The sequence below is a fragment of the Oratosquilla oratoria genome, chromosome 8 (assembly GCF_046742065.1).
Source record: "Oratosquilla oratoria isolate Oo_2021 chromosome 8, ASM4674206v1, whole genome shotgun sequence".
Lineage (NCBI taxonomy): Eukaryota > Metazoa > Arthropoda > Malacostraca > Stomatopoda > Squillidae > Oratosquilla > Oratosquilla oratoria.
In genome coordinates this window covers 15,805,299-15,822,602 of record NC_134784.1, presented here as the reverse complement: position 1 = coordinate 15,822,602, position 17,304 = coordinate 15,805,299, and the positions used below count along the sequence as shown (strand labels likewise).

The 17,304-nt window shown below is 45.6% G+C and overlaps 1 protein-coding gene across 2 annotated transcripts; it reads right to left on the bottom strand.

The window, feature by feature from the left end:
* Positions 1-1,948: 1,948 nt before the first annotated feature.
* Positions 1,949-17,183, bottom strand: LOC143027595 (dynein light chain 2, cytoplasmic). Of its 2 annotated transcripts, XM_076188933.1 has the most exons (4): positions 17,026-17,120; positions 4,247-4,303; positions 3,503-3,617; positions 1,949-3,398 (listed from the first exon to the last, which is right to left on the bottom strand). In XM_076188933.1, exons 2-4 carry the CDS (start codon positions 4,273-4,275, stop codon positions 3,237-3,239), a joined length of 306 nt encoding a protein of 101 aa, XP_076045048.1. In that variant the 5' UTR covers positions 4,276-4,303; positions 17,026-17,120; the 3' UTR covers positions 1,949-3,236. The 2 variants fall into 2 exon arrangements, with proteins under 2 accessions (XP_076045048.1, XP_076045049.1); XM_076188934.1 differs by lacking the exon at positions 4,247-4,303 and having other exon boundaries at positions 17,026-17,183.
* Between the last annotated feature and the right edge of the window lie 121 nt (positions 17,184-17,304).

Genomic DNA, 17,304 nt, shown 5'->3' with positions numbered 1-17,304 from the left:
ACCGCATCGCAGTCTGGCCAAGTGGACTCTGTCCTTTCGTGGGAGAGAGGATTCAGAAGGGTGGATATCAGGGGGTCTGGCATGCAGCAGTGTGTTGTCTTTCAGTGTGTTAATGGAGCGGTGAGTGATATGATTATGAATATGTTTCCGGAGGCTGGTATTTGGTGGTTGTGGAGGAAGAGAAGAGAGTATCTGTGCGTAATAAAGGTCTTTGGGTGTAGTTTTAATGTTTCTTGGTGTGTGTGGGTGTTCTGCTATGTAGTGTAGCGGGTGTGATGTGTTTGTGGTGGCTGCAGCAAGTGTTTGTGTGCCTCTCATGTCGAGGTGGTCCTCGACTTTGAGGACTTTTGTTTCATGGTGTAAATGGTCTGTAGGTGTTGTATTTGTGCAGCCTGTAATTGTTTTTAGGGCTTTGTTTTGTATGATTTGAAGGGTGTTGTGGTGTGTCTCACCGAGATTAGGAGCCCATGCAGGACTCGCATAATTCATCACTGAGCGTATGCATTGTTTGTATATTGTTATATTAGTTTTTTTGTTTTGTCCAAATGTTGTTCCAGTGATTGACTTAAGTGCGTTAAGTCTAGGTGTGCATTTGTTTTTTATGTTTGTGAGGTGTTGTTTGAAAGACATGGATGTATCGTATGTTACACCAAGAATTTTCGGTGTGTTTGTGTGGTATTAGAGTGTTGTTGATGTAGAGATGAGGTGGAGCTGTTGTTGGCTTTTCTGGTGCTTAACCTCAATGTGAGCAATTCTCTACTGTGAAGGTGGGTAATTGCTTCGGTGTTACCACTCCGATCACAGAAAAGCGTTGCTGGCGAAGCATGAATGCAATAGATGGACCTTGGTCTGGGAAGGAATTTTCCTCCTCAATTTAAAATCATTCGTGTTGCATTTGACCAACCTTGCTGGCAGAAACACATTTAAGGACATTGTAAAGATCAACCCCAGAGTACCCATGTAAAGCTTGTAAACTGCAGCAACCCCAGAAATGAAGTTATAAATCTCCCCCCAACTTAACCATCCTCAGAATGAGCTCGTAAGATCAGCCAAAAACACCAAAATTAGTTTGTAAAGATAAATAATCCTCAGGCACTCGGGGGTTGCAGATTTTGCATAGACTACCATTTAGATTTTAAAAGGCAATTTTTTTTTTTTTCATATTAATACCTTTTCCACGATTAGGGCTGTTCACTATGTAGGTTGCTGTCAAGCTCTAACCTGGGCCTACACCAACTGCTGCACAAGTTTCCAAAAATCTCCCATCCCCACCATAGTATACCATCCATTTTTGTCAGTGTAAATGAAGCTGCCCTAGTGTGGATGTCATGTATTGTTGCATTGCTTCTGACCTGGGATGACACTTTGTCCACAAGCAGAGGGGAAACTATGGATGATGCATGGGGTGGGTGCATGCCTTGGTTGGCTACCCCCCTTCATAAGGGGGAAGAAGCCCTCAGCATGTGGTCAGATACATAATCTGGGGTACCAAGCTGGATTTTAGTTAACCAGTCAATTCCTCACTTTTGGCATCGACTGAACAAGAATAACCCAGGATAACCAGTGGTAATTAAGCATTTGGTTTCGTTTTCCTTCAGCCTGCTTCTGAATTCCACTTTGGATCTTGCCACCTTGCACAAGAATGAAGAGGGGCTGCAAGGTCTCAAACAGGATACATAACTTACAAAAAGATTACTAGTTCCTGGAGGTGTACATTACACCTATGACAATGATGAAAGATGATTACATACCTCATGCAATTCAGCAGGCCTCTACCAAACCAATATTGGAATTTAGGTACCATTTTATTGTCTTAATCTAAACTTTACTATCACATCTGTATTTCCAATGACTGACTTGTTCAACATCCAGTTTCCATTATTTATCCAACAGTACTCCAAGCATATACTATACAAAAATCTCAATAGGTCACAAAAAAAACACCAGGTACACATAAATAGAATGTATTTACTTTAAATGGACTCTCCGAACTAGCACAGCAACAAAAAGTTCCAATTCTATAGAAATAAAACATTTGAATGCTTAATATAAAGACATCTCCTTTGTCTTACACGAGTCAATGAAGGTTTTGTACAATCAGCAATTTTGCAAATAAAATGTAGGCACAATCATACTGGGGAAACCAATGAAGACTTTGAGCAGCCCAATTATATTGGGCAGTTTCTTATGATGATAAAATGGTTAAGTTGGAGTGCTTTAAAATACAAAAAGGACCACACAACTTACATTCTCCCCTTAGTATTACAAAGTTTGACATGTACCTTCTTTAGATTTGAATCAATTATGGTAGTAATCTTCATGCTGGGAAAACAAGTGATTGAGTGATCCTTGTTATACCACAGCAGTGAACAAGCTGTGGTTTCCTTAGTACACAAGAGAATTACATGAGGAAAACATCACTTGAAAATGATATGGGCAGCTGAGCTATGATCTACTATCACAAGCAAGTAACATGATAGGTTAAGTACTGGAGATCTGCTAAAGACAGGCAGGCTTTCCTTCCCTTCATGCAACTTCCGAACTTTGCTTCAGCAACGTCTTCTATTTTCGTACTATTGGGTTACCAAACCCACTGGGTGGTCCAAACACTGCACATAACCACGTGAGAATCCTACCTCCACAAAAAGTTCCATTGCAGCTGTTGCAGTTCAAATGGCATTAGCAGGTCATTCTAGTCAAGTAGGAGAAATAGCAGTACTAAGAGATATTAGTCAAGTATTTGTGAGGAGTGGAGAGAAAACATTGTGCAGTGGTAATATATACGCAATAAAACCACACAGGAATGGTCCACATCAGATTCACAGTGGATTGAACACATTCGCAACCTATCAGCAGAACAACCTGTGGCATCAGCAGCATTAGCAGCATGGGGCTGCTATTATACACTTTGGAAAGAGATGTAATCCCATGGTGCCATAGCTGGAGCTGGAGTGAGATGCTGTGTGTTGCTAGGTTACCTAAAAATCATTGTGCCTGTAGTAGTTGCTAACGATTCTTAGCAGTAAACAAAAAGAGGCATAAAGTAGTTCTGTCCTTGCACCAACACTGCAACACACAGCCCCCATCTGTACCCTGAATGCCTTTCAGGGTGGGGTTGAGGGAAGGGTGATCCACGGCTTCAAGAAATGAAAGAAAATTTGGCCTTTTGCCCTGATGCTAACATTGAAGAACTCTTCCCCCCTCCCCATTCCCCTACAGGCAAGCTAAGCCTTGCCTTAGCCACTCTTGAAGAGAAGAATGGCCACCTGGCCTAGATAGAAGTAAATGAAATGTTTGGTTTCATGCGTAACATAGCTGCCAAAATTTCGCCCAACAATGCAATGCCAGGTAGGATTGTACTTCTTGTCAAATTCTTTCTTGATAAAAGCTGCAATATCCTGCAAGAAAGAAAATAGCATCATTAATAGAATCAGGATTACAAACTCCCATATTCCAAAAGTTAAATACAAGATCAGAATAAAAGACCATCTATAAAACTTACTTTTTCTATATTATATTTCTCAATTGCTTGCATTGCACAATCCACTGCATCCTGCTGCATCTCCTCAGACATGTCAGCATTCTTGACCACGGCTTTGCGATCGGCGTTCGACATTCTGTTTGAAAGGAAGGGGGTTATTAGAATTTTGGAACAATAACAACATATGAATATCAATATTGACAGTTACAAATGCAATCAAATATGAAAGCATATGATTTGGGGAATCAACTCAAATCATGGCCAACTGAAATATCTGACCAAACTCTTATTATCAAGTTAAAAAAAGCACACATAACAAGCAACGGTAAGACTAGGATTTCATCTAAAAGTCAACATCTGCAAGAAGTAAATTTTTCTTCTTGGAGAGAAAAATTCACAAGGGTATGCTAATACAAAAAATTCCATACATTTGGATTTTCTTCATCTTGTGGCCTGTGCAATGGTCTTACAGGTGAGGCAGACAAAACAATGGGTCTGCAACATTAGACCAAATAACGGAAAACAACTTCTTTACAATACTTCTAGGAAGTTTAAACTTTTAACAATAAGCATACAAAACTGCCACACCTCCCGACGCCAGAAAATGCAATTTCCAATGGGAGCAAAGAGAACACAGGATTTCACACGTACACTTCAGCAGGGTAGGACTGGTAAGGTTATACTGTCCTGTACTGAAGACATTAGTGAGGTATAAAAAGCAAGGAACAGACCCTCCCCTCCATTTGTCTTCCTCCTGCTTCCTACCTGGCACAGATTGAGGGGCAGCACAACATCTACATTAGCCCCCACCCCACTACAGCGCTGCAACAAACACACACTTGTTACTCTACAAATCTGTTTATGTGTAAAGCTGAGGAAGAACAGCATATCAAGTACTACTGCTGAATGATGTGATATACTAACTAGTACACTGCACACGAGAAGGGGAAAAATAAATAATGAGGAATATTCAAATTTATTTTCTTTTAGGGAAATGGTACAAGGGATGTGTGTGTGTGGAAGGTTGGGAGTAGTGATGAAAACAAGCACAGAAAGCGGGTATGTGAAGCTGTTGAGTACTGGAGCCATGGAGAACAAGTGTGGAGAACAAGTGCAGAAACCAGTACAAAGTAGGGGAAGGTTGGGAGACTGCAAGAACACAGATAATTGGAAGGGAGAAAAAATTCTGGTGGTGGTGGGGACAAAACCCTAGGAAAGAAGGGGAGGGAATGGGAAAGTGGAATCTCAGATTATTACGACTGGAGAAACAATTGTGTAGATAACTAGGAACATGGGAAAGGCGAACTTTCATGTTACATGCAAAAATAAACTAGATGGAGTGGGGGGCTAACTGACAACAGATGAGCAAGATTTGGAGGGTGCATATTTAGTATATATTAGTGAACTGGTTCTGGGGAAAACGGGCGAGAAATTCTATGTCATAGATAACCATCCCCGCCCCTTTTTTTTGTATAGAAAAAAGGGTAAGATATATGCTAAGGCTTATCATCCTTTAAGAGGGGGAGGGTGGATCTGAAAATTAAGTGTGCGTGTGTGGGGTAGAGCTGAAAAATAGATGACTACGCATGTGTGCATTTCTCCATCATAAGGCCACTGGGGCATCAAAATTTTGACTCCATAAAACTTAAATACAAAAGAGAAAAACTATGAGAGGGAGAAAGCACAATAGAAAAATAAAAGAAAAAGGAGAAAGACAGAAGGGGGGAGAGAGGAGGGTCAAATATTGTGCAAATTAAGCTGATGGTTAAGATGCATAGATCAAAGGGCAAGTGCAGGATACATTGAAAAACTTATGAAATATAAGAAATATTGGTTTATTTTTACATATATTTTCTTTTTCTCCTTTGACGTGGAGCTTAAGTTAGGTACCTGCAATTGGTGTGCATGTGAGATGGGTATTATAAATAATAATTTCCCTGTCACCAGCCTTCAAAACTAGTCCACACCTTCACCTCTAAATGAAAGTGCATCCCATGGGGCAGGACTGGGTCCAGGATATCTTACTTTAACTATACCACATTCTCAAAATTTTGATGTGCTCACAAACCACAGCCCCCCCCCCCCCCGCCACACACACACACCTCTACTAGTACAGCCTGTGACTGCAGTCCTATACTAACACAATGAATAGTATTTTTTCCTCTCAGACTATGTGAAGGGGGGGTTTCCTAAGTACCACTGCCAGCCAGCGTGGATCTGTACTTAGTTACATATCTGCATATCACTTTAAAAAATTTCTAGAACATTTACTAGTCAATACAACATTCAACTCAACAAGAAACACTGGCAACTCTTTTCATTACGTCTATTACCATCTTTTCATTTTAAAACTAATGCAGAATTAATTTCCTCCAGAGGCATTGACTAGGGAAGGACAGTTATAGATTTTGAAGATAATTATGGGGAGGAACATCGAGGTACGGAATGAAGAAAGTATCAACTAGGACAGGGGTAGGCATGGAGGTGGTGGTGACATGTTAACACATGGAAATAGAGAAAGAACAAATGCACCAATATAGGGTAGGGGACAATACACAAATACAGGCATGTGCACAAACATGGAGGGGGCAGGTGTACAGGCATGGAGGGAGATGGCAGGTGCACAGGGGGGGGAGGATGGGGCAGGTGCACGGGCATGGGGGGGGAGGAGAGGGCAGGTGCATGGGCATGGGGGGGAGGATGGGGCAGGTTCACGGGCATGGGGGGGGGGGTTGGGCAGGTGCACGGGCATGGGGGGAGGATGGGGCAGGTGCACGGGAATGGGGGGGAGGATGGGGCAGGTGCACGGGCATGGGGGGGAGGATGGGGCAGGTGCACGGGCATGGGGGGGGAGGATGGGGCAGGTGCACGGGCATGGGGGGGGAGGATGGGGCAGGTGCACGGGCATGGGGGGGGAGGATGGGGCAGGTGCACGGGCATGGGGGGGGAGGATGGGGCAGGTGCACGGGCATGGGGGGGGAGGATGGGGCAGGTGCACGGGCATGGGGGGGGAGGATGGGGCAGGTGCACGGGCATGGGTGGAGGAGGGGGCAGGTGCACGGGCATGGGTGGAGGAGGGGGCAGGTGCACGGGCATGGGTGGAGGAGGGGGCAGGTGCACAGGCATGGGTGGAGGAGGGGGCAGGTGCACAGGCATGGGTGGAGGAGGGGTCAGGTGCACAGGCATGGGTGGAGGAGGGGTCAGGTGCACAGGCATGGGTGGAGGAGGGGTCAGGTGCACAGGCATGGGTGGAGGAGGGGTCAGGTGCACAGGCATGGGTGGAGGAGGGGTCAGGTGCACAGGCATGGGTGGAGGAGGGGTCAGGTGCACAGGCATGGGTGGAGGAGGGGTCAGGTGCACAGGCATGGGTGGAGGAGGGGTCAGGTGCACAGGCATGGGTGGAGGAGGGGTCAGGTGCACAGGCATGGGTGGAGGAGGGGTCAGGTGCACAGGCATGGGTGGAGGAGGGGTCAGGTGCACAGGCATGGGTGGAGGAGGGGTCAGGTGCACAGGCATGGGTGGAGGAGGGGTCAGGTGCACGGGCATGGAGGGGGAGGAGGGGTCAGGTGCACGGGCATGGGGGGGAGGGGTCAGGTGCACGGGCATGGAGAGGGAGGAGGGGTCAGGTGCACGGGCATGGGGGGAGGAGGGGTCAGGTGCACAGGCATGGGTGGAGGAGGGGTCAGGTGCACAGGCATGGGTGGAGGAGGGGTCAGGTGCACAGGCATGGGTGGAGGAGGGGTCAGGTGCACAGGCATGGGTGGAGGAGGGGTCAGGTGCACAGGCATGGGTGGAGGAGGGGTCAGGTGCACAGGCATGGGTGGAGGAGGGGTCAGGTGCACAGGGATGGGTGGAGGAGGGGTCAGGTGCACAGGCATGGGTGGAGGAGGGGTCAGGTGCACAGGCATGGGTGGAGGAGGGGTCAGGTGCACAGGCATGGGTGGAGGAGGGGTCAGGTGCACAGGCATGGGTGGAGGAGGGGTCAGGTGCACAGGCATGGGTGGAGGAGGGGTCAGGTGCACAGGCATGGGTGGAGGAGGGGTCAGGTGCACAGGCATGGGTGGAGGAGGGGTCAGGTGCACAGGCATGGGTGGAGGAGGGGTCAGGTGCACAGGCATGGGTGGAGGAGGGGTCAGGTGCACAGGCATGGGTGGAGGAGGGGTCAGGTGCACAGGCATGGGTGGAGGAGGGGTCAGGTGCACAGGCATGGGTGAAGGTGGGGTCAGGTGAACAGGCATGGGTGGAGGCGGGGGCCGTTGCACAGGCATGGGTGGAGGAGGGGTCAGGTGCACAGGCATGGGTGGAGGAGGGGTCAGGTGCACAGGCATGGGTGGAGGAGGGGGCAGGTGCACAGGCATGGGTGGAGGAGGGGGCAGGTGCACAGGCATGGGTGGAGGAGGGGGCAGGTGCACAGGCATGGGTGGAGGAGGGGGCAGGTGCACAGGCATGGGTGGAGGAGGGGGCAGGTGCACAGGCATGGGTGGAGGAGGGGGCAGGTGCACAGGCATGGGGGGAGGAGGGGGCAGGTGCACAGGCATGGGGGAGGAGGGGGCAGGTGCACATGCATGGGGGGAGGAGGGGGCAGGTGCACAGGCATGGGGGAGGAGGGGACAGGTGCACAGGCATGGGGGGAGGAGGGGGCAGGTGCACAGGCATGGGGGAGGAGGGGGCAGGTGCACAGGCATGGGGGAGGAGGGGGCAGGTGCACAGGCATGGGGGAGGAGGGGGCAGGTGCACAGGCATGGGGGAGGAGGGGGCAGGTGCACAGGCATGGGGGGAGGAGGGGGCAGGTGCACAGGCATGGGGGAGGAGGGGGCAGGTGCACAGGCATGGGGGAGGAGGGGGCAGGTGCACAGGCATGGGGGGAGGAGGGGGCAGGTGCACAGGCATGGGGGGAGGAGGGGGCAGGTGCACAGGCATGGGGGGAGGAGGGGGCAGGTGCACAGGCATGGGGGGAGGAGGGGGCAGGTGCACAGGCATGGGGGAGGAGGGGGCAGGTGCAAATGCAAAGGCATGGGGGGAGGAGGGGGCAGGTGCAAATGCAAAGGCATGGGGGGAGGGGGCAGGTGCAAAGGCATGGGGGCAGGTGCAAAGGCATGGGGGGAGGGGGCAGGTGCACAGGCATGGGGGCAGGGGGCAGGTGCACAGGCATGGGGGAGGAGGGGGCAGGTGCACAGGCATGGGGGAGGAGGGGGCAGGTGCACAGGCATGGGGGAGGAGGGGGCAGGTGCACAGGCATGGGGGGACAAGGGGGCAGGTGCACAGGCATGGGGGGACAAGGGGTCAGGTGCACAGGCATGGGGGGACAAGGGGTCAGGTGCACAGGCATGGGGGGACAAGGGGTCAGGTGCACAGGCATGGGGGGACAAGGGGTCAGGTGCACAGGCATGGGGGGACAAGGGGTCAGGTGCACAGGCATGGGGGGACAAGGGGTCAGGTGCACAGGCATGGGGGGACAAGGGGTCAGGTGCACAGGCATGGGGGGACAAGGGGGCAGGTGCACACACATGGGGGGACAAGGGGTCAGGTGCACAGGCATGGGGGGACAAGGGGTCAGGTGCACAGGTATGGGGGGACAAGGGGTCAGGTGCACAGGTATGGGGGGACAAGGGCACAGGTGCACAGGAAAGGGGGGACAAGGGGTCAGGAGCACAGGTAAGGGGGGACAAGGGGTCAGGTGCACAGGCAGGGGGGGACAAGGGGTCAGGTGCACAGGCATGGGGGGACAAATGGTCATGTGCACAGGCATGGGGGGGACAAGGGGTCAGGTGCACAGGCATGGGGGGGACAAGGGGTCAGGTGCACAGGCATGGGACAAAGGGGGTCAGGTGCACAGGCATGGGGGGGACAAGTGGTCAGGTGCACAGGCATGGGGGGACAAGGGGGTCAGGTGCACAGGCATGGGGGGACAAGTGGTCAGGTGCACAGGCATGGGGGGACAAGGGGTCAGGTGCACAGGCATGGGGGGACAAGGGGTCAGGTGCACAGGCATGGGGGGGTAGGAGAGGGTCAGGTGCACAGGCATGGGGGGGTAGGAGAGGGTCAGGTGCACAGGCATGGGGGGGTAGGAGAGGGTCAGGTGCACAGGCATGGGGGGGTAAGGAGAGGGTCAGGTGCACAGGCATGGGGGGGTAGGAGAGGGTCAGGTGCACAGGCATGGGGGGGTAGGAGAGGGTCAGGTGCACAGGCATGGGGGGTAGGAGAGGGTCAGGTGCACAGGCATGGGGGGTAGGAGAGGGTCAGGTGCACAGGCATGGGGGGGTAGGAGAGGGTCATGTGCACAGGCATGGGGGGGTAGGAGAAGGTCAGGTGCACAGGCATGGGGGGGTAGGAGAGGGTCAGGTGCAGCTATGGGGGAGGCAGGGGAGGGACAGGTGCAGTGATGGAGGAGGCAGGTATACAGGTATGTTGGGGGTGGGCAAGTGCACAGGCACAGAGGGAAGAGGGGAGGTGGCTGGTGTACAGGGGACCAGGTGCATGGTCATATAGGGGAGGGGGTTTTAGTCCAGTCCTCTCTTATTACATCTCCCACCCATTGGGTCACTGCATTTTCCAACAATGTTCATATTACTCAACACGCTTTCCAGTTCTCCTAACCAGCTTTCATGCACTGAAAATCAGCTATTGGCATTATATTACTTTGTTCAACCTTTTTTTTTCCAACGGACTTCCTATGACAATCCTTGGCATCAGTGTTTGGTGGTACACAAGATACCATAAAAAATGTCCATTTTCTTTAACTTTTACACAACGCTTCTGCCTTCCTCCATTAAATTCCTTTATTTACTTTTATACAATTTCTGTAACTACCATAACTCCACTTGTATATTGCCAGTTGCAAATCAACATTTTTTGACAAAATTTTCAGGTTGGTGCAAAATATACTATTCATTACCTAGGTAAATATTTCCAAACTGGTTCATCAGAAGTCATCTACATTAGGATGTGCAATTTTTATGTTCTTCCTGTCCCCTATGATGATTAAAAAAGTCCCTTGCAATTTTGTTCTTTTGCTTCACTAAATATTAAAGAGTACAATGGCAGCACGAGACTGTCCAAAAGACTGAGGTGGTGGTAAACCAGTTCTTAACAGCAATACTACAATGACTAAATCCGATCCCACTAATGATACTGAATTCCTGAAACCACTGTCAACCTGTAGGGACAAAAAGATTTTGCCCATCCCAAGATTCCTTGTCCTGAAAATCAATTGCAATGAAAGTATCTGAAGGCAAATTATATAATATGTGGTACCAAGGAGAAACCCTAATAATAGAACTAGAATGCAAATACAGTCCTGTTCAACATCCTAATCCAAACACCATGTAGTCCACATTACATTATGACAAACCAGAAAAACCATGCAAGATTAGCATGATAGAGTATATTGGGGTGAAGACCATAAATTTTATGACAGCCAAATCCCCCACACTAACCATGAGTTTCAGTCAACCACAACTCCCAATCTACCATACCACAGATTATTGCAAGGACCCACACTGCTGTTTCAACTACTGGTCAGTACTTTGGCAAAGGAGGAAAAGGACCTTGGCATCAAAATCAAAAGAACCTATTGCACAAAAAAACTGCACAATCTGTTGAAAACTAGAGTGTCATTTTACTAGTTATGAGAACATGACAAATCATACATACCAACTAGAATATGCACCAGTAATGTGGTAAAGATACCTAAAGAAAATTAGAAGAAAAAGTGAATACAAAAAGTCAACTACTATAATCCCTGGTCTAACAAGATATATGAGGAAATATTGAAAGGCATGTTTAAAAAAAGTGAGGGTGAAAGGGTGCAACTTTCACTGGAGGAGCCAAGAAAGGAGATGCATATAAACCAAAAGGTTTAAAGAAAATGGATGGAAAAGAATTACTGGTACAAAAAGAAAGAGCAAGTTATAAAAGATCAAGCAAACTTGTATATACATGTGTGTATATATATATATATCTCACCTGGTGGAACAAGATGAAAATATCACCTAAGCCAACACTAATTTGCAGCAAGGTTAGATGTAGGAAGAAATGCGACACCATGAGCAAAGTTCCAACCTTGTACATTACAAGTAAAAATGCACATCAACAGGATTGTGGAGGTCATACAGGCTGCTGCACAAAACAAGTTTGCCTTTCACTATATTATATGGATGGTGATGGAATTTTTTTTTTACAAGAATTTGGTGGGATAAATTAGATTATGAGACAGAACCCTGCAAACATTGCTCATTTCCTGTATACTGCAATTAGGTAAAACACGCTTGGATTAACAATGCAGTGGTACACTACATATTGAAAGATCACTCAGCAATACAAGTTTATGTCCCGTCCAGCGCTGAAAAAATTTCAGCATTGCAGCACCACAACCCAGCACTCCAACTTTGGTGATCAAGGAGCTAGTGTGTGCAAGATTGTGCATTACCCATAGTTTGGGCCCTATACAAGATCTAAACTCATATGGTAGGGTAGCTGTCAATCACTGGTTCCATATGATCCAAGAATGTGGTGAATCACACGCATGTGAGTGGTAGTGTTATCACTAATTCAGCAATCCAAGTTAGTCAGATGAAAAATGTCACCATCAATGCACCAATTTATTATATCTAGCTTCAAATAAATGTACAGTTCCTACTCTATCTATATCCTTGAATTCCAGTTATACTTAGATTTGAATTCATGTAATGTTTGAGCTTGGGCTACATCACTTTCTAAGATATTCCAAGTACTTATGCTTCTACGAGTATATGGAAAACTTTCTTCACATTCTTTAGATATGTGATCTTAATTTGTTCCCTTGAACACTTAATCCCTACCATCCTTAATCAAGAGATCTGTGTCAATGTGTGTGTGTGTTTGTGTGCGCGGACATGCAAGAGATTCACCATGGTTTTGGATCATGTGCTGGACTCGTGGTTGATGCACATTTCCCTCCCGGAAGAGAGCTCAAAGCTCATATACAACTGATCTATGGGTAATGCTGTGACCTTACATGCACACCCCCCCAACTCCCCACCCACGACAGTTGGAGTAACAACCCGCAGTGCAGTGATACTAAATTATTTCAGCCATGGGCGGGATTCGAACACAAACCGCTGTAGTGGCAGCTGGGAACTCTACCAACTGCACACGAGTTGTGTGCATGTGTATTATATTTACCTAACTGTAATATACAGGAACGGAGCAACGCTTGTTGGGTACCGTGTCTTCTCTACTTTTCTAACATACCTAGACTCGAATTCATGTATAGTTCAAACTTAACCCCTTCCACACTGACTCCTATGTAGGAGTCATGAGGCACAAATGGGTATATGAAGCATTGGGGTCTTGAATATATTTTGTAGTTGTAGCCGAGTGACCCCTGTATTTTGTGAACTGGCTTGATCATAGTTTGTGGTTATTAATATTTAGAGTGAAAGAGAATGAGTAATACAGCTGTAACTTTGTATTTTATAACAAGTATTGTGATGCATTATTGAATCATCGTACACCATGCAGCTGACGCTGCCCGCGAGAATTTGACTTTTATTGAAGAGGTTAATCTGATTTCCTATCATCACATTTAGATTTTAATTAATGTATTTTTTGAGCTTGGGCTCCATCACCTAAGCTATTCCACATTTACACATCTTTATGGACAACTATTTCTTTACATCCTTTCAACATGTGCTTTACTTACTTCCATGACCTATTAAAGCCCTCCCATATTTAATGGAAGGCTTTAATGTGTGCGCGCATGTGTACACACACAAGCCCAAGGTTAGAGCATCACCCACAGATGTACTACGAGCTATTATCCAGGTGGCAATAGCAGTTGATCATGGCTCAATTACACAATTATATGTAACCTTACCATCCCTCTCCTACAGAAACTTAATTTTCTATGTTCATAATTAATCTTCCCCATCTATTTCATGCCATGTCATCATACAGCTGATGTACATTCTAAAATGATCTAGCCTGGTTTTGTGCAATGTAATCATGTCTTCTGCCCTCCTATGTCTTCATCCCCACACAATCACAATTGACCAACATAATGCAAGAAATTGTTACATAAACGTTTCAAGGAACTTAAAAACACATTCACCCCCTCCCATGACTCAATTACTTTTTCCTCTACATCCGTCCCATAAGTACCAGATAGTTACTGATGTCAATGAAACTATACGAGGTCTGCCATTCATGGCTCACAACTTGTTTTCATTCACCTTGGATATAGCTCTCCTGTTCATAATACATTATATCCTTGTTAGCGTAATAGTAAACAAACTAGCCAAACCTGTAGCAATAATGGTACTAATATATGGCAATCATGCACATGATATACAATCACATTGCAGAAGACTTGTAAAGATAGATCAAAGGTGCATGCAAAGGTTGAATATTAGCGACAGGGAACAAGTTTTAAGTATGGAGGTTGTTTACCTTGTGTTGGTGTCTCCATAATGTGGATTGTCTGGTGTTCAAATCGAGTAGGAAAGGGGGGGGGGATTGGCAATTTAGGGCAAATATTGAGGTCATTTCCCATTTTAATATAGCCCTTGACAAAATTCGTTTGCCAGCACAAGGTACATGGAAAAAAAATTACATCTTAAGGTGCAATTATAATTTATTGGATCTGCAGAAATATGTTAGACAATTCTTCTTTTAGTTGATAAGCCATACTAATACCATCCTCCATTTCCATGACTGGATTCTGAATTCTGAGACCTGTTTCTATTAGGCATGCTTCCATTTTATATATTTACACGTATTTATCTATATTTATTTATTTTATATATATATATATATATATATATATATATATATATATATATATATATATATATATATATATATATATATATATATATATATATATATATATATATATATATATATATATATATAATAATGCATGACTAAATAATATTGCAGAAACCACGGGGAAAATAAAGTTGGAATACTAAACGTTTTTGTCTATTACATCCTCAGAGTACTGAGGATGTCGTAATAGATGAATACGTTTAGTATTCAGACTTTATTTTCCCTGTGGTTTCTGCAATATATATCAGGTAGCAGCATGTGTACAAGGTGGAGGAAGACTGCCACTCAAACATTGTATACCTTTGTGGGGGTCCCTCTGCCATAACCTACCATAGTTTTTATCAAACCCCCCACCCCCAGATGTAGGGGTTTGAAGAGTGAATGGGCAGAAACAGTTTTGAGTTGAATTTGAGGTTGATCAGTATTCCTCGATTCCAATTCAGCCAGTGGGCACCTGAGTTCTATGAACCAAAGGAGAGTTTTTGTGCATGTGGAGCATGGGGTTGGTGCCAGACTGAGGTGCACTTCCACTCAGTCTTCTTGCTTGAAGGTAGAAAACTACAATAATTAGGGAGGGCAAGGTGCAAAATGCACTGGGAGTTTAAAAACGAGATTTACCTGGCATTTTTGAGGATTCAGATATGGCTATTTTCTGTATAAATTAGGCTTGGGAGACTGTCTTGAAAAGACAAGACACACTGGGTATGACTGGATGCATTTGTAGCAAGACGGTGTGGTGGGTTGAAGAAAAGTCATGCAGGGAGCTCCTGTGACATTTGTGGATTCTCTTCAAAGAGTAATAGGGCAGGGATGTTGGGATGGCAATGCTACCATGTACACGATTCTACATTCATACATTGATCTTTCTTGAATCTAGTTGCAATGTCAAAGGATTTCTTGTTCCTGAAAGTTTACTATTATTTTGACCATAATTTGCACAATTAACCATATTAAAGTAGTGGGAACAATTCAGTGCATACTTGTCTGATGAAAGTGACATTACTTGAAGTGTCCTGGCAGTTCAGAGTAGTATCTTCTTACCTTTATCTTGGGTATCCTACATATTAGTATAAATCTTTACACTTTTCTTGGTTCAGTAAACTAATTTATCAGGGTTTTTCATAGTTCCCTGTACTGCTGCCTTGGATGCTGATAAGGTCTAAATCCGCATTTCATTGCAATAGAAGGCCATCCAAGATCCAAAAATTCCCTTTCCATCTTTCACAACTTTCATAGGTCAGCTATCTTCTAGTTCCTAACCTTCCATAGTTCTTACTTTCTATACTAGTACTAACATTCCCTATTCCACTACCATACTTGGGGGCAATACTGCATTCAAAAGGTGTTCTATTCTATTATAATGCAATTTTTTATCTTTTCTTTTTTGTATTTGAAAGATCAATTTTTTCTAAGGATTGGTTACATTTGGGTTTAGGTTATATTAGGTTCGGAGATATGGGACAATTTTCATGTTGAGTATCATGTTGAAATACTTTGTAAATTCCAGAATTGCCCAAACATTAACTAACCAGGCGAGTTAATGTTTGGGCAATTCTGGAATTTACAAAGTATTTCAACATACTTTTCATATCACTGGGAAGTTTTTATTTATAATTCATCAGCCAATTTATTATTCTGGGTTTACCCTGCAGGTGTCCTTATGTAATCTTACCAGTCATTAACTAAAAAGAACTAGTCACCAGAAAATCTGTAAATTTAATCTCAACTGTTACCTGAAACTATAAGCTTGATCAATATTCACTTATAATTACCAGGGAATGACATTTGCATGACTTAAAATTTACCCCCAGCCATGATTACCTGGCTATGGCTATGAGACCTTCTGTTGATGAAAAAACCCATACACAATAAGAAACTTTCCCCTTATATGGGTACTGGCCAAGGGGAAATGTCCAAACAAAAATGTACATGGAAAAGCACTATAAACTTCATAACAATAGAATGACATAGGAACCAGCACCTTGTAAAAGGTAATCCTTAATCCTTTTCCCGATAATACGGAGATCCTTCAATTCTTTTCCCACCTACGCTACCTGAACCCTTACCCCTTCCCTCACTGAAGCCTGTCCTTAGGCCACACCTCTCCGGATTCCACACCTCACTTCGAGTATTGCCAAGAACACCTTAGCGTTCGTCAACCTTCCATTTCAATCCTGGTAACGTGGTTATCAGTTACCAACTTTATCATACATCAGTTTCATGGCGATACATGTACCTGTCTTTAAATTTACACGACGGAGGTAACCAATAGTACTCTAAAAGTAACGAGCTTCAATAAAACTATATGTATGGTGAGAAACTGTTGTCTTTTTCTTCAGTCAAGGACAATCACATCAAATTTAGGCTGCCAGACAACGATGTCATAATTGTTATCATGAATGAAATAACAGAAGCGTCGACCACCCCCAAATACACGCCCGCCTTTTACTTAAAGTACCGCCATTTACCACGTCATATCAACTTAGCATGCAAAGTGCTTAGCAGAGAAATGGGGTGGATTGGCAAGATAACAGATAAGAATTATGACCCAGTTGTCTCAATGATGCAATGTCTTCCCTCACTTGCCCGGCTAAAATTACTACCAGAGATTATATACCTTCATTCATGAAATCAGTCTACATCACTTCTATACTATATCTCCTTCGTCACTTAATCTAAACAAGTACAAAATCATTCCCTCTTACGTCTATTAACTTGGGTATCTCGACACTTACGTGTAGGATTTGATGAAAAGATGAAAAATACTGTGCTTCCCTCCGTACGTACCACCCGATGGACTGTCAAGCGTTTAGATTCACAGTCTCGGAGTCTCCCCCACACACCGGCCAAGCCATCGGAGCTCGCGATTGGTCCATTCTCCCGCGTCTTCTGGCAGGGGCTTCTGGCAACCCATAATGCATCAGTCAAAAACCCGCCAAATTAGAATTATTTTGGTCACAACGGTGTTTATGAGATGAAATACATTTACATTTGAAATGTGCTCAACATTTGAA